Source organism: Monodon monoceros, unplaced genomic scaffold (assembly GCF_005190385.1).
Source record: "Monodon monoceros isolate NGI ecotype Baffin Bay Population unplaced genomic scaffold, NGI_Narwhal_1 Super_Scaffold_4, whole genome shotgun sequence".
Lineage (NCBI taxonomy): Eukaryota > Metazoa > Chordata > Mammalia > Artiodactyla > Monodontidae > Monodon > Monodon monoceros.
In genome coordinates, this window is record NW_021703781.1 from 49,532,474 (window position 1) to 49,556,551 (window position 24,078).

At 42.5% G+C, this 24,078-nt stretch overlaps 1 protein-coding gene and 1 long non-coding RNA gene across 5 annotated transcripts in view; one reads left to right on the forward strand and one right to left on the reverse strand.

Annotated features, from left to right (window-relative positions):
• Positions 1-6,087: 6,087 nt before the first annotated feature.
• On the reverse strand, positions 6,088-23,865 carry LOC114909004. Its single transcript, XR_003797105.1, has 8 exons — positions 23,813-23,865; positions 23,227-23,321; positions 22,812-22,866; positions 12,072-12,130; positions 10,433-10,507; positions 6,894-7,066; positions 6,536-6,639; positions 6,088-6,349 (listed from the first exon to the last, which is right to left on the reverse strand). It is a non-coding gene; the product is annotated as an uncharacterized LOC114909004 (long non-coding RNA).
• The window catches only part of LGI1 (leucine rich glioma inactivated 1), a 31,555-nt gene continuing 14,338 nt past the window's right edge, over positions 6,862-24,078 (forward strand). For 3 of the 4 annotated variants that reach the window (XM_029245849.1, XM_029245847.1, XM_029245845.1), the window contains exons 1-2: positions 6,862-7,412; positions 7,808-7,879. In XM_029245849.1, the coding sequence (XP_029101682.1) occupies positions 6,946-7,412; positions 7,808-7,879 (539 nt within the window). In that variant the 5' untranslated portion in view covers positions 6,862-6,945. The remainder of the gene's footprint in view (positions 7,413-7,807; positions 7,880-24,078) is intronic. The other variant, XM_029245846.1, reaches the window with a different exon arrangement.

The following is a 24,078-nucleotide window of genomic DNA, read 5'->3' on the forward strand; positions in this document are numbered from 1 at the left end:
CATGCTTTAGGGAAACCAGATTTTGCCACCTTTGCCATTAAAAAACTTTTTACCCAAGACAGTGAGGAACTTTTGGTGAGGAAGAGGTTAAGATGATAGCCCAGTTGCATGCTGGGAATTGTAGTTCAATAGCGGTGCCTAGCCAGGGAGACGCTATGGGCCTCCAAAGCGGCCCCCAGTATCCCACATCCCACCCTGCCCTTTGGAGAGGCAGTGTCCAATAGCAACTAATACCTTGGGCACCAGAGTCAGAATGCCTGGGTTAGATCCCATTGCCACTCCTCACTAGTTGAGGAACACTGGGCATGTTCTCTAACCTCCTGGACCTCCTTTTATTCTCCTATAAATATAGAGAAAATAATAATAATAATAATAATATCTAGCCCATGGGATTGTTACGAGGATTAAATGAATTAATATTCATAAAGTGCTTAGAACAGCAGCTGGCACACGATATGCATCCTGTGTCAGCTTTTGTTATTGTTGCCTTTTCAACTCCCCTCTTGGCCAAACTTCTGTTCTCTTGGACTACAAGAGTTGAAAATCCCCTGATTCCACAGTCAGGACATAAGAGTTTAGCTGACTTTTGGGAAATTATTCATTTGTTTGTCTAAATTGTCCCCTGGTCATTGCACTTTAAAATCTTGAGGATGGATTTGGGATGAGAGCTGCTATCATTTCCCTTTGCCCTAGCCTAACAGACACTGGCACACATCCTGAAGTGAGTGTCCCTTGGTTTTGCCTGCCCAGCATCCATCCTCTTTGCTTCTGGTAATAGCACCTTAGTTTCCTTTGGGGAGCCACCCCTCTCCCACAGTGTGCACTCTTGGTGGGATTGCCAGTCAAGGTGCCCTGGCTTCCCATGGCAAATGGGAGGGTACCTGACTCCAGCTGAGCCCAGTGGACTCTCTCCTTCAGCAGGAACACGTGGATAAGAACTGGTAGGAGTGGATTCACCAGAGGACACTGCCCATTAGCTCCTGCTGCCTAGATCCCCAAGCTCCCACAAATTTCTCTATTTCTGAAGCCTGCTTGGACAGCCCTTCTGTGAGTCACTCCATCACCATGGCAGTAAGGTCCTTTATTTTAATATATTTATTTATTGATTTTTGGCTGCATTGGGTCTTCGCTGCTGCGCACTGGCCTTCTCCGGTTGCAGCGAGTGGGGGCTACTCCTCGTTGTGGTGCGCGGGCCTCTCATGGCAGTGGCCCCTCCTGTTGCGGAGCACGGGCTCCAGGCGCACAGACTTCAGTAGTTGTGGCATGCAGGCTCTAGAGCGCAGGCTCAGTAGTTGTGGCACACGGGCTTAGCCGCTCCGCGGCATGCGGGATCCTCCCGGACCAGGGCTCGAACCCGTATCCCCTGCACTGGCAGGCGGATTCCCAACCACTGTACCACCAGGGAAGCCCAGTAAGGTCCTTTTATGCTTAGATGGGCAGAGTCAGTGTCCATCACTCTCTACCAAAGAGTCCTTGGTGACACACTACTTCTAATCTTTAAGATCTGGCCCTCTGCTCACTGCCCTCTCCCCCTCTTCCCATTTAATTCTGGGAGAGTTATCAGAAATTGAACGCCTTCTTTGTAACATGCCTTCCGCGTGCACTGTTACTAATCCTAATAACAACAATGCAAAGAAGGTATTACTTCCACTTTACCAGTGTGGAAAATGAGGCACAGAGAAGCTAAGCAACTCACCCAAGGTCACACTGCTAGTAAATAACAGAAATGATATTCCAACAGGTCTGATTGCTGCTCTCAATCAGTAAGTGAAAGTTACTGGAATTGAGATCAACATCTCTCTGCCATTTCACAGACTGCTGGGGGTAGGTAAAGCTCTTCAACATCCTGTAAGGTAATGTTTTCTTTTTCTCTCTTTTTTTTTTTGTGTGTGTGGGGGGAGGTTATAAACCAATTGTAAGAAATACATTTTATATTGCAACCCTGAACACACACACACACATACATATCCAAAGAATGGAAACAAAGGCTTCACAAGGCAACAGCTACTCTGATAGGTGCAGTACAGTCCAATTTTGGATTCAAAACTATTTTATTCTTTAAAATTCTGCTTGACCTACTAGACTGATTTTGCAACCCACTAATGCAGCTGACTTGCTGCTTCAAAAACCCTGCTCTATTGAGAAAGCTGCTTAAACTGGCACCAGTTTGCATGTCTGAGTGTAAAAGGAGGCAGGGCCATGCTGGATCTTTTAAGGCTCATAATAATCATTTGTTTACTTGCACGATGTGTGTTTCCTAGGTCACCAGCCTGAGGGGAAAACTGGGATCAGAACCACAGCACAGGCTGTTCTTCTCTCTCTGTGCTTTCATCAACTCTCCCAGAATTGCCAGCCCCTCCTCAAAGACCCCTTTCAGTTTCTGAGAATGCCAGGGAACGTCGCACATGCGCTCCCAAACATCTTCATTTTCCTTCTCTGCCGCTTAGGCCCCCTGCTGGGATCATTTGCCACTTCCTATGTCTGTGGGGCTGTCACTACTGTGGGACAGTAAGGGTGAGTTGCTCCTGGTGGAAAATCCAGTGATTCTGGTGATGTCTGAGCCATGGACCTGGATGGAGATACTATTGGTCTCATATCTCTATAGCAGCTCTGGATGCCAGAGCACTGTGTGTGGTCCCCATGGCACCCACAAGCAACGCCGTGGTGCCCACCAAACTAGAGAGAACACTCTCTGTTACAGGGATCCCAAAGTAGATTCTTCTTATGCCTTCAAAATTACACATGTTCAAGGGCAATGGACTGAAGAAAAAAAATTTCCATCCCATGTTCAAAACCACCTTCCTTTTCTCCAGCCCTGGCCCTTATCCTTGGACCAAGCTTGGGGGCTCCTACTCTCACCCAAACTGGGAGAGAGTTCTTTCTTCCCCAGGAGGATTCTTGGTTCCCTCATGTGCAGAGACTCTTGGCAAGGCCACAGTCTGTCATCCTGCACAGAAGTGCCTGCTTCTTGGAGTGAATACACACTTGAGATAAACCCATTATTATTTGAGAAATTTGCTTTCCAAATATCAGAAGTTCCATGTTCAGAATTCAAGTCCCATTGCAATGATGACAATGATGATGATAAATCTTTCGTGTAACAGACCCCATGCTGAGCACTTTAGATACAGTATTGTCCTTCATTCTCTCAACAACTTTATGTGATATGTACTGTTATACATACTCCTCATTTTACAGAGGAGAAAACTGACCTAGAAAGGTTAGATAGCTAGCCCATGGTCACATGGCTGGCCAAGTGCAGAGCCAGCCCTGGATCCCCTCAGCTACTCCTCCAGAGCTGGAACTGGGCAGTGAGCCTGCCTCAGCCAGGCCTCCCAACCTCCCTGGGCCTCCTTCCAGCTCTGCTTTCATCCTTTCTAAGCCTGTCTCCCAAGGCACCCCCGTAATGCACAGGTGGGTTGCCAAAACTTATATAAAGGCTTCCAAGCTGGTGGAAAGCCCTAAGCTTCTACCCTCCCACTTCCCACACCCTCTCTGTGCCCTACCAGGGCTTCCCGAAGGAGGGCAGGGAAGCTTGGTCAGCAACAGGGCCCCCTCCCCAGGCCCCTCAAGACTTCAATATAGGGATTCCCGTGGTGGCGCAGCAGATAAGACTCCACGCTCCCTGTGCAAGGGGCCCGGGTTCGATCCCTGGTCAGGGAACTAGATCCCACACGTGTGCCTCAACTGAGAGTTCACATGCCACAACTAAGGAGCCCACATGCTGCAACTAAGGAGCCCACGAGCAGCAACTAAGACCTGGTGCAACCAAATAAATAAATAAATAAACAAAAGACTTCAATATAGCGGCAACCTGCCCTCCTCTCACTAGTTCCCTCCTCAGTCCAATTCTGGAACCTGTAATGTTTCTCCTCCCTAGATGAACATCAGCAATATGTTACTACACAGTTAAAATTGTGCCTGATCTTAGCGGGTGCTTTAAATGAATAGGAAATTCAAGTCTGGGCTTTAAATGCCATAGCAAAATAAAAAGTTATTGTCTTTTCAGAATGCCCATTGTAATTTCTCCTTAAAGAACCGCCCCCAACAACCCGCTATGGTCCTTTTTCCACTTGAACTGACAAACTGAACCGCCAGATAAATACAGCTGCAAAGTGAAGTTATGGCTATGATTTCTTTCCCGCATTCATTTGGTCTCCTGGCTTAACCAAGCCAAACATGAAAGACTGCTCACCCTTTCCTTGATGGCATCTACAGAGCACAAAGCCAAGGGCTGATCAAGCCATCTTGATAATCTGATACATTTGAAAGTGTATCAGAGGGGAGGGAAGTATTCTGTTTGCCTACACAGATCAGTTTAACCAAGCATCTGCCAGAGTGTCACCCCATGCAGAGTGGTGGCCCTGCCACTTTTCATCTGTGTGACCCCTCAGTACCTCAGTCTCCCCATCTGTAACACGCAAACACGCAGTGATTGGAGCCGAGAACTCTGAGGTCCCTAAAAGATCTCAGGGTTTTTATTTTATAGTTACAAAACACATCACTTACAAGTCAGAGAACTTAGGGCATAAGTGATTGTTTGAATAAAAACCATCTTCTATAAAATTTTCGTCACATCATTATTTCACGGAGCAAGTTTCCACTGTGCACTCAAAGCAGGATTCAGTTTACAAACATCTGACTTGCAGCCAACTTTTGTGACACTTTTACTGTTTCAAGTGGGGCTTGCCCATAGGTCATGGTTTCTAAAATCACTGTGATAGACTCCCTTCCTCCATAGAGTCCTAGACAGCGAAGCAAGAGTAGAATGCATTCTAAAATCATTACTTCTCCTAGACTTAGTTTTTTCTTTCCTTGTTTTGTAACAAAACACACACACACACACACACACACACACACACACACACACACACAAACCAACATATTTACAAGCCCCCCAAAGCTGGTTTAACGATAATAACCTACTGGTCCTTTTGAAACACAAACCATATCCTATCGCTCTGCTGCCTAAAACTCTGCAGAGGCAACCTTGGTTCTCTGGGTGGCGGCCAGGCCTTTGCAAATGCTGCTCGCTCCACCTGGAATACTCCCGCCAACTCTCTCTGTCATTCCCGCTTAACTTGGAACTCAGCTGGATCATTGCTTCTCCAGGGAACTGTCCTTAACTTCCTTTATGATAGCTCTGAGGAGCTGTTTGGAGTTTCCTGGGATGAGCGTGTCCCGATCACGGCACGCCTCCGCGCCCTGTGGCTGCTCATGAGGGCACGCTTGTTGTTCACGGTGCTGAGCAGGGCGCTGTCCAGGCACTGGATTCACCCAGGGGTCTCTCCCTTCATGGAGCCTGCAGTCTTCTGGGTAAACAGACAGCAATCAAATACGGGAATGACCATGACTGCCACCGCCCTCCTCTCGCAGAGCTTCCAGAGAAGTAAACGAGGGGCGAGCTCCCTACAAGAGGGAAAGGTTAGACCATCAACGCCTCAAGCTCCATGCAGGATGAGTTTATGTCATAATCACATATTTGCTTAAATAGTCCTTGTACTCCTTTCAGTCTAAGAAGCTGAGAGAAAAAGGACTGTGGACTGACATCACTGGCCAACGGTGCCAGCTTGAGGGATGGCCGCCTGTGGCGTGGTAAGAAGACCAAGCGTCTATTCCTCCATCCTAAGCATCTCCACGCCCACATAGATTATACCTCCCTGCTCCAAAGCCAGGGCCTCTTGTTTTTCTCTTGTTTAAATGAGTTTCCTTCTCTAAGGGTACATCCTCTTTCCCATCATGCAGGACAGTAACATAGCCTACCATTTGGATTTTTTAAAAATAAATTTATTTATCTATTTATTTAATTAGTTAGTTTTGGCTGCGTTGGGTCTTTGTTGCTGCACGTGGGCTTTCTCTAGTTGTGGCGAGTGGGGGCTACTCTTCGTTGCGGTGTGCGGGCTTTTCCTTGCCGTGGCTTCTCTTGTTGTGGAGCACGGGCTCTAGGCGCGTGGGCTCACTAGTTGTGGCACACGGGCTCAGTTGTTCTGCGGCACGTGCGATCTTCCCGGACCAGGGTTCAAACTGGTGTCCCCTGCATTGGCAGGCGGATTCTTAACCACCGTGCCCCCAGGGAAGTCCCTACCATTTGGATTTAATGTTTGTAATATTTATGGAACATCTGCATTATCATGCCCATTTTACAGACAGGAGAATAGATCCAGAGGCACCATCAGCTAGTTCATGGCAGAACTGGACCCTAAAAAGCCAGGTCTCTGGCTCTTAGGTTGGCATTTTCCCCACCGTATCTCAGCCTCCTGGGTTCAGCCAGACCTTTCCAGAGCCCTGGAAACCAAAGTTGGCTGCCTCCTGCTGGCAGGGAGTTCCTTCCAGGCTTCTGGTTCCAGCACTGAAGAAAGGGGAGTGTGAGAGGTGAGGAGGGCGGGTTATACACAGAGGCAGTCAACGAACCGCTTCTATCTCCCTCCCTCACCATGGGAGGAGGGAATGGCTTACACATGGGGGGGAGGGGGCGGGGTGGATTATGAAAATCAATAATTTATGACAGTTAAGTGTCAGAAAAGTATTTACTCACATTCATTCCCTGAAAGTCACATTCTCCATGTGTTCTTGCTTGTCTTTCAGCGATGGCATCAGGCAGGTGGACTCAGCAAGAAATACCAAGGTTTTAGCCAAAAGCTGCGAAGGGAGAGAGTTTCATTTCACTTCCTATTTCCAGCCAGGGCTGGCTCCAAAGCTAGCTTTCCTTACTAGGTTGTTTGCCACATGAAAAGCAAATTCCCAAAGGTTTCTAAGATTGCTGAGATCCGATGCAAGATGACTGCTCCCACCCACCGGCCCACCCACCCACTAATAAGACATTATGCCATCCTATTTTTGGTAACAATTAAAGGGCTCCCGGTGCAAGCAGAAAGCTGTTTATTTTCTGTTACATCACTTCGCTTTGCCTTCGAAGGCTGGTCTGTGCTCAGTGTTTTCGTGGTGATGCAAGTCCGCTCTCTCCTCGAGCAGTTGGATCCCTCCCATCTCGCAGCACCTCACAGGTCTCTTCCCCGAGCAGTGCATCGCTGGAGCGAGGAGCAGCTCACGAATCAGCTGCAGGTCCCTGTTTTGAAAAGCAGAGAGACAGAGGCAGAGGAAAAGGGTGGACTCTTATGTGACCTGGGCTTAAAGCAAGACAATCACCATCTGAATTCCAGAAGCCCTGTTCATGTTTGGGGATATTTTTTCGACTGCATGGAATCAGAGAGAAGCCAAAGGATGGGAAATGCCTGCAACCCCCTGAAAAGAATTGCTTATTGCCTATGTCTCTTATCTGCGCTTTTGCTGACTGAGGGGAAGAAACCAGCGAAGCCAAAATGCCCTGCCGTGTGTACTTGTACCAAAGATAATGCTTTATGTGAGAATGCCAGATCCATTCCACGCACCGTTCCTCCTGACGTTATCTCATTGTAAGGCCCGTAAGCATTTTGGTATCTAATTTACAATTTAAAAATTCCAGCCGATGTATTTGGGGCTTTGTATGTATTGGTAGAAGGGCATGGGGAGAGATTCCTCTTGCACGCTTGGCCATTTGACAGGGCTAACATTTTGCTGCATTTAGAAATTTTGATTTTTATTAGCTGCTACAGAACATGCTTAGATATCTTCCACCCCTGAACATTATTATGAGAAACCTGTAGCAGATTCATCTCTCCTACTTCATCTGGGAAGGAACAGTATCGTACTTCATAAAAAATAGTGTCAAATAGTGACTGTTTTGCTAAACTGGATTAACATAAGGTTTGTTCTGTGTGTGTGTCTCTTTGTGTGTGTCTGTTTATTGTTTTGTTTTGTTTTCTTTCAGATCCTTTGTGAGATCTGGTTTTACTGAAATATCAGAAGGGAGTTTTTTATTCACACCATCGCTGCAGCTCTTGTGAGAAATATTTATATCATGACTATTTTTAATATAGCATATATTTGGATAAACCCTCTAGTAAAACGATCTCAATATTAATTTTGTCAAATGTGATTATATTTCTGGAGAGGAAAGGAATATCAGTAAAGTGAGGTAGATGGGTTTGTTTGCGACTTGACACCAACGGTGCGGATTGATGCTTGCAATTGTAAATTTGCTAACCTGTAATGCTAGCTACTTTCATGGCTATTTATGAAGTTGTTGGAATGTTGCAACAATGATCTTCATTTCATTCCACCCTTTTACTTTCATTTTTGACTTGGGAACTTTGGTTATTTTACCCTGGAGTTTCTGAATTAGTCAATACAGAACCCAGCATAACATATGCGCTCAAGATGTTGTCCTTGGGGACCTGGGGCAGGCTGCTACTCTGTATGATTTACCATGTGGGGAAGAAAAATCTCAGTTCTTTCTAGGTAATTCCTTAAAATATTCATTCTCAAGTGACTGCTTTCTAATCTCATCTAATTTATAACTCATCCCCTTATAAGGAGGGAAAGAAAATATTAATATAGGATAGTGCAAAGGATTAGTCTTTGCTGTGTGTTTTAAGTTAGCCATGAGGGAACCATATATTCAGTCTATGTCTGAAAATAGTCAAAAAATAATATTTGACTAAGAAATCAGATCTCTCCACAGTCATAATGTAACATGGATAATTTGTTCTGACGTGTAACGTTTGGCCATTGGAGTGTTAGTTCTTAGATCAGTACCACATACGGGGGCAAGAGGTCCCCCCGCCCCCCTCCCCGTTCTCAGGTGTCAGGCCACAGACTGGGTTGTAGTTACCGGTTCCGGGGGGAATCAGCCAAATGTCCATCAACTGAGCTGTAGTTATCTTAACTGCATGATCCTGGACCCAAGTTTTTTTGCTTGTTTTTGTTTTCTTGCCTTAATTGGCCATTTTGGCTGTTTGAGGTTTTATATACAGAGGCAAACAGCATGGATTTGAAATGCGAGAGACCTGTGTGTAAATCTCACCCTACCACTCCCTAGAAACTAGACGTGAAATTGTGTGCAAATGACTAACTCTCTCTGAGCCTCAGTCTCCTCATCTGTAAAATGGAGGTGATGACACCTTGAAGAGTTATCAGAGATAAATAAGATTTAAGTAGATAAAATGCTTGGTATAGGATGTGACAAATGGTTACACATTTTATAAATGGTAGGGTTTTAACTTTTTACATAAAGCTAAAAAAGCTAAAAAAAAAATCACTTAATCTATTGTTTCGTCCATATGAAATCCCCAAACTGGTTTGACTATTTCATTTCATAAACCTGATCAGGTGTTTTGACATTATGTAATAATGTTGGCTACTGTCCTTCTACTAGCTAGTGTCTTTGAATGATTAACAATTGAGTAGAATATTCCTAAGTGATTTATCTGTTTGACTGATGGCTAATAGTGTGATTAGGGGAAGTGTTAGTACATCAAACAAATTCAAAAAAGACAGAGTCTTTAGCACATAAAGGGGCAAAGTCTTCAGTGCTGGGATCCTTCCGTAGGATAAGAATTGCTTGTATGTGAGAAAGTGATCAGTTGTGCCTATGTTATTAATTGTTAAATACATAAATGGCTCATTTTAAAAGCATCCTTTTGTTGAGCTAAGGCACCTCTCTCTCCCCAGGAGAGTTAAATAGATCAGTCCTTAAAATTCGAGAAGTGTCAGTTGACACATACTACTCAAATGCCAACACTGGATGGGCATTAGCTGTGACACAGAAAGCCTGGATCAATCAACCTCATCAGTTAGCACCTCTCCACTTTGTGTTTCTGCTGGGTGGATCCGGCCTCAGCAAACACAGATGCTGGACAATGTTATAGAAAGAGTTACCGGCTGCCGCAGGGTAATGTGATTACACGTATTTAGAATCACAGAGGAAAGCCAAGGAACTGGTTTTTAAATAGCCCACACGGAGTGTGTGTGCCATGCCCCTGCGTTCCATGCTCTGAGTTCCTATGGAACATTCCAGCCCTTATTTCTAAAAGCAGTTCAGTTTTCAGAAATAACAAAAGGGCGAGTAATTCTTGCCCTGGATGTCCTTACTTAACTCACACTGGCTAACCTCAACATGGCAGATCTGTGCCAGTGCTGATCTTATGCAAAATTGTCCAGGGTCAAAGTTTGTCTCTGATCTCCAGGATCCTGTTTCCTAAAGATTTTGCTCCCCGTTCTTCCTGTCCAATGTTCTCTGTTTCCTCCTGTCGTCGGGAAAGGGTCTAATAAGCGCATTTTCACTGAGGAGAAAATAAATGAAAAGGCTCCAAGTATGAATAGTGCCATAATCATAACAGTGGTGGGAATGCATGGCTCACAGACAGAAAGAGTTTTTCTGTAGGACAGGGCCATCCACTGCCCTGAAAACCCCACACTGGAATATGAAGACCCAGGGGTCTTATTTGCCTTTGCATGACTTTTGCCATCAGACCAGACCTGGATCACACCAACCATTGCTTGGGGTTTGCAATGAATTCTAATGGTATTTGTGACCGCGGATTACCAAACTGACCTGTCATATCCTGTGAAGGGAGAAACTTCAGAATCGATTCTGCTTGATTGATGTACAAAGGCAGTTGGTTTCTTGCTAAGTTGTGGAAAAGGGAAAAGAAATGACCCATTCATGTCGCCCACCCTAACAATCTGATAATTTCATTATGGCCCCAAATGCTTTTTCAGACCTTCTGCAGAAGGCATGATGAGAAGTACTTTTTGAAATGTCAGCCTGGGGTACTGAGGGAAACAGACGTAGTGCCTCCTTAAGTTACATATAATGTTTTGGGGGAAAAGATCCTGGTAGGCCTTGGCTGGCAATGTGTGTTGGAGAACAAGAAAAACAAAAGCCCACACTCTGTAGAGAGGAAGAATAAAATTATCCAATAAAAATTCATCAGATTAGTTATACAAACCTATTTTTTTAAAAAACAACTTTGGTTTTAAACAACAGCAACAAAACCTTTCCCAAGCAAATGTAATTTCATTCATGTTTCCATAGGCCTGCTGTGAAACATAACCAGTGGGAATGATTATTCATTCTAGTCTGTTTTTAGTGATAGGAGCGAGTGGTACTTGTAGCGAAGGCAATTTACAGAAATGTGTTTTCACACAGGACAGTCCTGTTCTTCTCAACCACAGACTAAAATCCCCACTGATGTAGGCTCATTACAGAAGTAAAATTCAAATTTAAGAGCATAAAATGTGGCCACATTGCCATTTGTTGATAAAATTTTTAATAAACTAAAGCTATCCAGCTCTAAAGAGAGTTCTATTTGCAGGGAGTAAATTACAGGGTTAGGTTAGTATCTTGCACACACAAAAAATCTTTATATAAGAATTTGGTATAACCAGAAAAAATGCTGTTTATTCCAGTGAGACTTGATCTTGTCTGAAGCAACAGAATTGATCCCTCTGGGGAAAAAATCTCATCATTTCTTTTATTAATCCACAATCAATACATAAATATATAGCCCATAAGAAATCAAAAACTAAAAAACAGAAAAGCAAACAGCATGAACATGATAAATCATAAGTCCATCCTTACTAAGATTTTATCATTCAGTTCTTCAAAATATGATTTGTCCAGGGAAAAATATCCATAGCCTCTCTCACCTTTACAGCGATGAGCCTCTTTTTCTACTCCTCCTTATATGACAAATGTAAGAAACATTTAGCAATCTTCAGTGACAACTCAAGCCAAACCTATCAGCTAAGAGGGCTTCTAGAGGAATTATTGGCTGGTTATGGATGAGCATGTTTTGGTTTGTGCCCAGTTGATGGCCCACAAGGGACCAAAAAGTAAAAATTTCAATCACCTAGGCTGTTTTGTCTACAATCTGCCCAATGACCCATAGCTCTGATTTTTAACTTCTTAATTAATTAATTGTTGTGACTGTGCACACAGCCCTGTACAACAAATGTTTTCTCTGAAAGTGTATTTCATTCTCTCAATTATTCAAGCAAGAAACTTAGGAGTTACCTCTCCCTCATGTCCACTTTCAACAGGAAACAGCATGAGAATCTGCCATCTCCTCTTCACCCCAGGACCATGGCCCTAACTGAGGCTGCAATCACTGTTCCACAGGCTGCTGGGGAGCTTCTGCACTGGTCCCCCTGATTCCGGTCCCTATTCTCCCCACCTCCATCAGTGTTACCTTCTTGAAGCGCAGATCTCATCATGTCACCCTCATGCTTGGAAGCCTTTAATGGTTCCCTAGAAACAGAGAAACATCTGAATACCTGAGTTGGTATTAATATAATTTGGCTATTTGTCTAGGGTCATCTCTCGCAGTATTGATCTCACACACACATACACGCACACAAACACCCACACACTGTAAGATCCATCCATACCAGCCTGAAGTACCTCTATTTTCTCAAGCTCTGTAGATTTTACTGATGTCTATAGTTCTTTCTGTCATTTTTAGAGCTAACTGTGCTTGTGTCTGCCCTTGTTTCTCACAGAGGATTCTCAATAGCCAAGGTCCTAGAAAAGAGCCCGGATGTTATAAGCTTAGATCTTGCTTACTATATGTTTGTTGAATTCAGTTCATATTTTTATAGATTTTATACTAAAGATTCCTGTTTTCCTATCAGTAGATAGTCTCGGTCATGTACCTGCTCTTTTGTATGTTTTGTATACACAATCAGATTTCATGTGAATTAATAGTGGACGTCTGGAAAGTGGGCTGAACCAAAAAAAAACCATGAAGAGATATTTGTTCATGACATTATGATGTCAAACTTCTTCAACAGATATTTCCAGTGTACTGGAACTTAAAAGGCAAAGCATCCAAAATCTTTCTTTAGACCCACCTGCTGAATCCCTTTTGTTTCACTCTGATTTCCTCTAGGTCTTTGACAAGTACAAAATCATATTTGCCACCCAGGTTCTCTCCCAGGTTTGACTAGCCTCTCTCCTGTGAAGGTTCAAAGTCCCCCTTCATCCAGTCTGACAGGACATCCAAAGAAAACTGTTGGTTAAGCATTATTAAGATGAAGAGCAAATTTATGAACACAAAGACTGTATCATAAGGCAGTCATGATAAGCTCTCTCATTTTGTTCAAAATGATATTCAGTTGATTGGTGAGGATGGTGACTCTTGCCCATTGTTGAGCCTACGGCTGATATAGGCTACAAAATGATCACAGGGCATTACAATGACAGCTGTGATGTCAAAATGGCTAACCCTGGTGAGCTGGCAATGTGGCAAGTAGCAAAGAACACAGGTTTTCTGGTCAAATAGACATGGGTTCAAATCCTCACTCTGCTGCTTCCTAGTTCTGTGATTCGGGGCAAGTTTAACCAAGCCTCATTATCTGCATCTACAAAGTGGGCAATAACCATAGTACCTGTTACACAGGATTATAGTCAGGATTCAATGAAACAGTACACGTAAAGCACTTAGCACGGCTCCTGTAACTCAATAAACGTTAGCTTTCATTATAGTTCTGAAAATCACTTTAATTTGAACGACCTTAACATCAGATTAGCATCTGATTGTATAGTTTGGGTTTGCCTACAGTGCTAGCTTTAAAATTTTATTGTTCTACGCATAGGTCTCCATCAGAACCTGCTAAGAAATCTTTCTTCAAATACTTCTCACAAGGAACATGAACTATTTACCTTTCTGAGAATGGGAGGGGAAAAGAGAAGCAGAACCCTTTCACTCTTCCTCATGAAAAAACAACTGGAACCGTATTTTGTAAACATGTCAAGTTTTGTTAAAAATAATTAACACTGGCCGGTCTTCAGATGCGTAGTTTTGTGGTAAGATGGAAAGAAGCCTGAAGTAGAAGTCAGGAGACTTGGGTTTGAAATCCAGTTCAGACAGTAATGGGCTGTGTGACCAAGTATCCCTGGGCCTCAGATTTTATATGTAGAAAATATCAGAGATAGATTAAATTATGGTTCTCAAACTCAAATGCCCAATGGGGGCTGGGGTGATAAGGTAAATGAAGGAAACAGTTGGGTATAAGACAGTAGGGAGTGGTAGTGACTGGGGTAAACCAGACAAGACATGTCTTACCTAAAATGACATCTTCAGTTTCAACTGATTACTGCTGACCACACATGAATATGCGGTCTTACTTTTTAAATTTTCAGGGGAAGGCAGAAATCTGGAGGCAGATTTCTGAAACAGGAGACCAAACAAAACATATGTAATTGGCATTTTGAGACCTTCATGTTCAACTAACTAAGGTCTCTTTCTGCTTAAACATTCTATCGTATTCTATTCTATTCTACAAACACAGTACTGTTTGTAGGATAGAATACATAATATAGAAAATGGCCTTGTTAAAGAAAAGGACAAAATTTATTGTATCAATTCTAACAAACCAGTAAATTAGACTGTTAAATGAAAGAGCCTCATTCTATGGAATTGACTATTATAAAGTTATTATTAGAATAATAATGTAGCTTGGGAATAAAAATTTCCCAAGCAGGTCCACTGGGACTTTACCAGGACCTCCCATGATGGCTGATGGTAAAACAATGTTTCAATATCCCTCCCATGGGGCAAGGACTGGAAAGGAATTGTTGAGCCCATTTACATGGCAGGATGACAGGTGTTTGCCTGTGTAAATTGTGATTAAAAAACAATGAGCCTTTAAAAAATAAACAGACTAGAATTTATATACACAAGTAACTCCTGACTTGCAGAGAGTTCCTTACAGGAGATCAGAGATTCTTCCTAACTTTGCTTCTATAGCTAAACGTTTCTAGATCTTTGAGAATTGTCTTCACTGCCAGTTTACAAGTCATACAATAAAACCAGGCAAAGTTTTGTTAGGGGACATTTGTCATTTTTGTATTGCCTGATGCCAAGCACTGTATGTGTCTCATTTTTTATTTCACCATCACAATAACCCTGTGAGGAAGTGTGATTATGTCCATTTTGCAGATGAAGCACTGAATCCTAGAAGGGTTAGGTAACCTCCGCGATGTCACACCCCTCATAAGTCGCAGAGCCGGAGTGTAAACCCACATCCTCACTTTTAACTACTTCTCTCTGCTTCCTCTTGAACATGAATAACTGGGCTTAACTTTGCATAGCTTTGTTCCCCAAATCGAATCCCCTCTCAGAGGGTCAACCTTTGCCATTAGTGAGGATATGCAGGGGATGTGTCCTCATTCCTGGAGACAATCGTTGACAAGCCCTTTGAAAGAGTGGCCCGCTGCAAGAACATCGAGTTTCCCTAGGGTTCAACTCTCTTTGTATGTGTAAGCTCTGGTCTCCTTCCTTTGAAAGAGAGAGAGAGTGAAGAAAAGAGCAAATGGAAAGGGACTTATATACTTTAAAGTTATATCTTAGACCAATGTTTTCTAAACTTGTGTCCTATAGAACAGTTGTCCTGAAAAAAAAAAAAGAGTTCTGTGCTCAAATAAATTTGAGAAACCACTCATTCTATCCCTGCTTGGCTACTCGCAATGCACCTTGGCTTAGAAAAGTCTCTGGAATTATTTTATGTTGTTTTCCTTTTCTTAACCTACAACAGGATATTGGGAATCTATGCCTTCGGTGTTCGCTTTATTTATTTATTTATTTTTAAAGAGCTTCTTTTTATTTTATTTTTATTTTTTTTTGCGATACGCGGGTCTCTCACTGTTGTGGCCTCTCCCGTTGCGGAGCACAGGCTCCGGATGCGCAGGCTCAGCAGCCATGGCTCACAGGCCCAGCCACTCCGCGGCATGTGGGATCTTCCCGGACCGGGGCACTAAGCCATGTCCCCTGCATCAGCAGGCGGACTCTCAACCACTGCGCCACCAGGGAAGCCCTATTTTATTTTTTATTATTTTTATTATTTATTTATTTATTTATTTATTTATTTATGGCTGTGTTGGGTCTTCATTGCTGTGTACAGGCTTTCTCTAGTTGTGGCGAGCGGGGGCTACTCTCCGTTGCGGTGTGGGGCTTCTCATTGTGGTGGCTTCTCTTGTTGCGGAGCAGGGGCTCTAGGTGTGCGGGCTTCAGTAGTTGTGGCACACCGGCTCAGTAGTTGTGGCTCTCGGGCTCTAGAGAGCAGGCTCAGTAGTTGTGGCACACGGGCTTAGTTGATCCGCGGCATGTGGGATCTTCCTGGACCAGAGCTCGAACCCATGTCCCCTGCATTGGCAGGCAGATTCTTAACCACTGCACCACCAGGGAAGTCCCTTGCTTTATTTATTAGCTTAATTATTTATACCTCAGCTTGTTCTAGAGAGGCTTGCTAACAGAGCTTGGGTGGGTACAAAGAATCCTATCTTAAAGGATCCATTAAACCATCTATCTCCATATAAGGAGTGACTCACTGCCAGGCTCTCTACCTGGTCAAGCAGCGTGGCACACTCTGCTTCTTTGGGGACCTCCCAGTGGAGCTCCATCTTTCAGAGGAAGTAGATTATCACTTGCAGCCCATTCAATAGGAAAAAGCCCTTGAGCTTAAATTTACACTCTCACTATTTTTGTTTTGGGAGGATTCCCTCACAGCTATTTCCCAAATGGCTAATCCAGCATTTCCCTGGGTATACACACTGTATGTAAAACTCAATGATAAAAGGGTCCCATTATCAATAAGATTGGGAAGCTGCATATTTAAATCCCTTTTGAAGAGTCTCAATTTACTTAAGGATAGAAAGATTCGTGTAATTAGGAACCCCGAGTAACTTCATTTACCCACTTTCCCCAAATTTATTTGTCTGTTTTTTTCTGTTGTTGTTCATGTAAAACCTCTCAACCCCGTAAAGGCCTTGTGTTCCAGGGACTACACTCGGGGAACTACTGGGTAAGGCTTTCCTAGATTTGTAGCAGATACTGAGCAGATCTGATAGGACTAAAAAGAGGAAGCATGGTCTTTGTATTTTAAATGGAAACTATAAAACCTACATTACAGTGTTCATTGGAGGATTAAAATGAGTTAATAGATGGCAATCTGATAAAGATGAGGCTTGGCATAGAATAGGCTTTAAATAAAATTTAAGTCCCTCCTCCTTTGTTTTTTAGGAGCAGGGAAATACAGACTGAATTTACAAACAACATCGGAAGGGTGGGCTGTTGACTAGTTATGCCAATGTCTATAAAGGAAAAGTTTTGACTATCCTGGGAGGAGAGGTAATGAACTATAAAACCAAAGGGGTGGGTCCATGCTCAAGCCTTTGCTAGTGTGCATGCCAAGAACATTCCCCAGGGAATCCCTGCAAATCTAAAATCTACATTCTAAACCTGGCGCTGCTGCTGACAAAAGATGTGGCCTTGAATAAGTCACTTAATTCTGCAGGCCTGAGTTTCCTCACCTGAGGAATTGAATGGTATATCTCTCTAGGGTGCCCCCCCTCAGACTTATGAGAGCAAAAGTAAGGTTACTCTCCATCAATCCAGGTCAAAGAGGTGGTGGTCTACTTAAGGATCAGCTGAATTACACTGAAAATGTTTTCCAAGGATGAAAGTCAAAAAGAACTGTGACATAATGCGCTCATATGTGATGTTTCCCATTTTAATGCTTTCCTACCTTAAGAGCATATTTTAAAATATTCAGATGTCAATTATTCACGTGGCACATGCACTTAGAATGTGTGCATTTAACTAAAGTTAATCATCGCCTATTATTAACTTTCATTCAACCAGTCCTATCATTTTGGATAAAGGAGAACATTAGTAACAGCTCGCAGGTCTGAATCATTTAAGCAGAGGCAGCTCTACACAAGTTGGCCAGCCCCTCCAGCTATGCCCTCGAATCTTCCAACAACTGTAACCCATGCGTCTTGCTCTCTCATTTACATATATATGCACATATGCACACACAGGCACACATATGTACTTGGAAGTATGTTTACGCGACACTGCCCACGGCTGCCTAATTCCCTGGACAACGCTCATAACAGCTCTCTTACGTAGGTGACAATCTCACTGGACCTCAGTTTCCTGCTCTATATAACTAAGGTCCTTCACTAGAGCTAAAAGCTCTTCCAGCTCTGATATTTTACGTCTATGCTCTTTGCTGAGCGATTCCTTGGCAGAAGCATTGGAGACTTGCTCTTATACATTATCTCATGGAATTCTTAGAATCTTCCAGGAAATCTTTTTGTTATTATCATTCCTATTTTAACAGATGTTGAAATAGGTTTACCTCCTTGATGTACCATATACATACTAAGTGGCAGCCACAAACTTAGAAACCAGATTCTCTATTCTATGTCTAATCAGTGCCATCTCTAAGTGACAGCCCAATGCTGGCTGCCCACTCTTCTTCATCCAGAGTAGCCCTTACTGAGGGGGGTGGTTTATGGGAGAGCCCCCTAAATCATCCCCCCCCCCCATAGCTGCAAGAATCTGCTTTGGGCTGGAAGATAAAATGCAGACCACTTGTGGAACAATGACAATTCTGACGGCAGTTAAGATGTCACGGGTGACTAGAGAGAGTCCGAAGAAGTGTCATTAGAGCCAGGGGGCCCTGATGTGACCAGATGAGCAGTCTGGTTTGAGACAAGGGGAGATTTTCCCAGCAGGGTTACTCCTCCCATTCAGCCATCTGCAGACCTGCCTCCCCACTATGCCCCACTCCTCATGTAGAGGCCATGCCTACTCTTCCATGAATGAAGCCTGCAGCGCTACAAGCCTGACGCATACATCTTTCAAGCTAGTTTAGGCCCCTCATTTGACAACATAGAGAGGAGAAGTGATGTGCTCAAGGCCACACAGAGGGTTTATGGCCAAGTGGGAATGAAGACCCAGGCTTTGCAATTCCCTCTGCAGCATGCTCCTTCCCTGGTCCCTAGAAGAGGTGAGAAGCCAGGGCAAGAAACCGCCTCAGCAGCCCATCAGCCTTGGAATCGACACATGTCCCTCCTGCCCAGTTATTTTACTCTTGTGGACCCCCAGCTGGATGTTGGGCAGCCTTAGTCTTGACCTTCTAATGTAGCTAGATCCTCATTCTGTGATCCTCTGCTTCTTCCTTTACTTCTCTGTTGCTGATCCCAGCACTTGAGCTCCATGCCAACCCTATCACACACTTCTCTACCCCTTTTGAATTAAGTGCTGCTGGTCCTAGCTTTTCAACTAGGAACCCCCTAATAACCTTTCAGCCTTGGTGTTAATTTATTGCTTATGGAGAGGTGCGACCCACTCCTACAGACAGTTGAAAATAGGTAGTCAGAAGGAAGAACTGGAGCTCAGGGTTAGCAGACATTTTACAGATCTCATCCTCTGGTCCCAGTGCAATATTAATTTTAAATTATGAAAGCTTTAAAAAAAACCTATCATCAACAGGAAATTTTAAGAATATTATTCTAAATATTTGTTGAAATCAAATATGCAATTTTAAGAGATTACATTTAAAACTTACTGGATGCTTTATGTAGAGGTAAAGTCATATTTCTAAATATTGATACTTTCATTTTAAATCAGAAAGAATAAAAACATATGAATTGAGCATGAAACAATACATATTCTAAGGAGCTCAAGAGAAAATAAATAATAAACAGAAAAAAAATAAATTAGGAAGCAGTGGGAATAAGTAAATCCAAGATTTCATTTTTGGAAAAACCCAATAAAATCACAGACATTTGAAGGAAGTAATATGTACTCGCAAGTGGCGGGGCAGGGGAGGGCATTAATTATTCAACAACAGGCTTTGGCAAATTTGGGTAAATATCTAGGCAGGAATCAAGGCAATGTCTCACCTCACATCATAGATAAAAGTAAGTCCCAAATAAATTAGAGTCAAAAAAAAAAAAAAGCTTAAGGAGGGAGGTTTAGGTAATATTTCATTAATATCAAGGTAGGAAAAAACATTTTAAGAATTACAGCAAAGAAAGAATATATAATAGAAGTTGATATATTTTGTTAAAATATAAAACGTCTATATGTTAAAAATCATGATTCAAAAGGCAAATCATAATCAGTAGGGAAAAACTCAGCATCAAATAAGAAAGGAAAAGAATAGGTAATATCCTTAGTAAATAAAAGGCGCTTAGAAAGCAACAAAAATGGTCAAAGGACATGATTTCATAGAAGAAGAAACAAAAATGATAATACTAAATGTTGGTAAGGATGTGGTAAAAACAGGCGTTTTTATATTCAGAATTGAACATGTAATTTGATACAAGTTAGTAATAAACTAGAGACATACAAACCATATACAATCCAATAATGCTACTTTTAAAAATCTATCCTAAGTCTATTCTAAGGAAAGAATTAGGAATATGGAAAAATACTTGCATGAGAGGGTGGTTATGGTAGTGTTTATAATAGTGAAAATTGGAATCAACAATAAAAAAGTTAAATCCCGATATCTCCATAATACAAAACTTACTCATCTGTTAAAATTATATATTGAAAATGTATTGTCCTGAGAAATTATTCTTGAAAAAATAAGTACATGAAAAGGAGGACACAGAACAATATAAAAATTATTATTCCAATTTTATAAATATATACATGTATATATCATATATTTATTATATATACACATATTCACATCTTTAGGTAGTATGACTACAGTGATCTTTATTTTCTTCTTTAAGCTTTTCTTTATTTTCCAGAATTTCTACACTGAGCATATAGCGTCCTTAAGCAGAATACACCGAACCGCATTCAGATTTTTAAAATTCTTGACTTGAAAAAAATACAAGTTGACATGATCTTAATGTGACTTTAAGGCTGCTAACTTTGAGTAATTAATTCCTTTAAAAAAGGAATTTTGATTTAATTCGATTTCTTAAATCTGCATAAGCTGAGTAGTGTTATTATGGTTGTCTACCAGAATGTGGATGTTGTATCACTACGTGATCCGGGTCCTATACGGACAGACCACCCAGGGCGTGGAAAGGGCAGTAGACCAGGAGTCTTGGGCCTCATGACCTTGGTCAAAGCTTTTAACTATTCCTCTAGGCCTCAGTTTTCTCCTGCCAAACAGCTATTAACACCTACTCTACCACTTTCACAGAGTTGGTTCAAAGACCAAATAAGACAATGCAGCAGGAGTCTATGAAATACAGGCTATTATGGAGGCAACAATCATCATTTAAAGAATGAGCTATTGCCTGCAGGGTACTGACAGTTGATATGTATGGTCTTAAATGTCTTTCTTGATAAGGAAATACACACTCCCTCAGTTGCAGAGGAAAAAACTCCTCCCCACACCTCCTACACTCCGTTGTTTTCGTACTGCACTCATGAGACAGATGGCTAAGAGACCTAAGTGCACAGCCCTTGCGGGGGGGGGAGGTACAGAAAGGACAAGGTGCATCCCTGTGTCCACCTCCACCAAAATTCTAGGGAACAGTGCCTGCCTTTTTCCCTCCCTAAGAACAGAGGAAGTGGCAGAGACCTCAAATGTTCCCACAGGATCAGGGGCAGAGGGCAAACTCTACATTATCTCTGCACCAACCTACTGGATGGCCACTTGGCAAGTGTATGGATAGAGATCTCTGATTTGCAGCTCAGGGTAACCAGTTCATTCAGACAGTACACTTATCCCCACCCACCCCTCCATGTGCTACTTTTGTGAGGGCAGTTGTCAAATCTGAGTCATATTATTGTGGACTCCTGCTGCCTGTAGTTATGGAGACGGGACAATCCACAGCACCTCTGTGTACCAGAGAAACTATTCCAGCCACACTTGCCGCAAGGAGCACAGGCCCCCTCGGTCACCACAGGTAAAGGAAGGCTATTGTGGCTGACAAGAAAGTTTACCATATGCAGCCCTGGCTGTGCGTAAGAGACACCTGGGGAGCTTTTAAATCTCTCATGCCCAGGCCACACCCCAGGTATAGAATTTAACCAGAATCCCTGAGGGCGAGAACCCGGTGTCAGTATTCTTAAAGCTCCCCAGGTGATTCCAAGTGCAACTAAGATTGAGAAGCACAGGTGTAGGATCTAACACAGATCTGGGCATCTCCCTGCTCCAGCCTTCACACACACTGCCCTTCGTGAGGTCTCCTCTGCATTCCACTCTCTTCTGAGTGTGCCTTGCACAGTCTGCCTGCCATGGCATGAGTTAGCATGCCATGCCTAACTCAACCCTAAGGCCTCTTTTCTCCTTCAGCTCCTCTGCTGGCTGGTTCCATCTGTTTGTGATTCCAAATCCCCAAGAAGGGGTTCATCTTTAGCCCAACTCACCTTTTTGAACCAGACTAGCTGGGCCATGGGATGCTGACTGACCTCAGGATCAGCTACTCTGGATGAAGAACGGAGTCCTTCTTGGTCTCATAATTTATGAAAGGGGACAGAGGTCATGAGGTATAAAACCTGGCCACCCTGGTCTGCCCCAGATCTGTTTTGTGTGAAGATGGGGTGGGGTGACACAGTTTCCCTTAACAGGGACTTTGGGATTCTTTAACACATCTGGCTCAATAACAAATCATGATACTGAAATCAAACATTTATAAAGGAACCCATACAAATTAAAGATTGGCATTTTACCCCCTTTATAGCACAGGACCTTTTTAAGTTTTTTTAAGTATATATAGGATAATAAAATGGATAGCCTGCTCAACTATATTTAGAATGTATGTATAAATTTACAAATCTTTGTCCATGGAATCCTTGTCCAAAGAAAATTACAATTGAATTTAGAATCTAGATATTAGAATATCTAGATATTAGAATTAGAATCTAGATGTTAGAATTTAGATACTCATTATTATGTTAGCCAGAGGGATTTGTTTTAGCTTTTATAAGAAAACTTTTTATTGAAATATAATTTACGTAAAGAAAAGTGTGCATATCCTAAGCGTACATCTTGATAGTTTAAATTAAGACTTAATTTTTTTAGAGCAGTTTTAGGTTCACAGCAAAATTGAAGAGAAGGCACAGAGACTTCCCATAGACCCACTACCGTGACACGTGCATAGCCTCCCCCATCACCAGCCTCCTCCACCAAGGTGGTATGTTTGTTACAACTGATGAACTTACTTGATCGCCCAGAGTCCATAGTCTACATTAGGGTTCAGTCTTGGTGCTGTACATCCTATGGCAAATGTACAGTGACATGTATCCGTCATTATGGTAGCATACAGAGTATTTGCACTGCCCTAAAAATCCTCTATGCTCTGCCTATTCATCACTCCCACCCCTGCCATGATTTTTTATAAAGTTAACACCCTTGTAACCAGCACCCAGGTCAAGAAACCAAACATTATCATTACCCTAAAGACTCCCTTTGTGCCCCCTTCCCGTTACCACTCACCTTCGAGGGTAAACCCTATCTTGACTTCTGCCAGCATAGATTAGTTTTGCTGGGTTTTGTTCTTTATATAAGTGCAATCATGTGGGAATTACTTTATTGCATTCTGGCTTCTTTCCCTGGACTTAGGTTTGTGAGACTCACCCATGTTCTTGCGTGTTGTTGTAGTTTTAGCCAGAGGTTTTGATCCTTACGAGCTAGTTCAGCAAACACAATTCAGCCAGGAAATATGCTCAGGGCTGAGGACACAAAAGTCAATAAAGATAAGCCCCTGCTGTAAGGAACATTCAATCTAGTAATGATCAGAATTTAATGTAAAGTAAATCCCTCTTTATTTAACAAATGTTTATTCAGTGTCCACTATGGGACAGGCACTATTACAGGTGCTAGGGATAAGCAATGAACAAGCAGATAAAAATTCTAGTGGAAACCCTGTTTTAGTTCCCTGACATGTGCGGGCTAATTCTGCCCACTAATATCTATATCCTACCCTGTTATGCATATGATTCAACATAAGAAGAACTAGTGTTAGAAGCCATTTCTTCCAGTGACTTGGAGTGTGATTTTGAAGTCACTGGTCCAACCACGGGACAGTTTGCAAACCAGTGAGCATGGGAGGTATTTCTCTGTATCTATTTCTGCCTTATTTCACTCTCTCCATCCTTGATGCTGCTTATACAGAATGAAATGAAAATCTGGAACCCAAGGAGGACTTTGGATGGTAGCTTACCTTGGAGTAAGGCTGAGTAATCCTCTTGTTTCCCAGAACCATGAAGTAAGAAGAGACAATTGCCAAAGTTGCGACTGAAATCATAAAACTGAATTTGTTTGAATAACTATGGGCATCTAATACGTATGACTATTCGACAGTGTTGTCTCTTCAGAGTCTAGTGAATCACTTGAGTATAAAGCTATGTATGATGTTGGAAGGAGAAGGGATAGAAGAGAATCCAACATCATTCCAGGAATGATAGCTTAGGAAGAAATGCAAGAGAT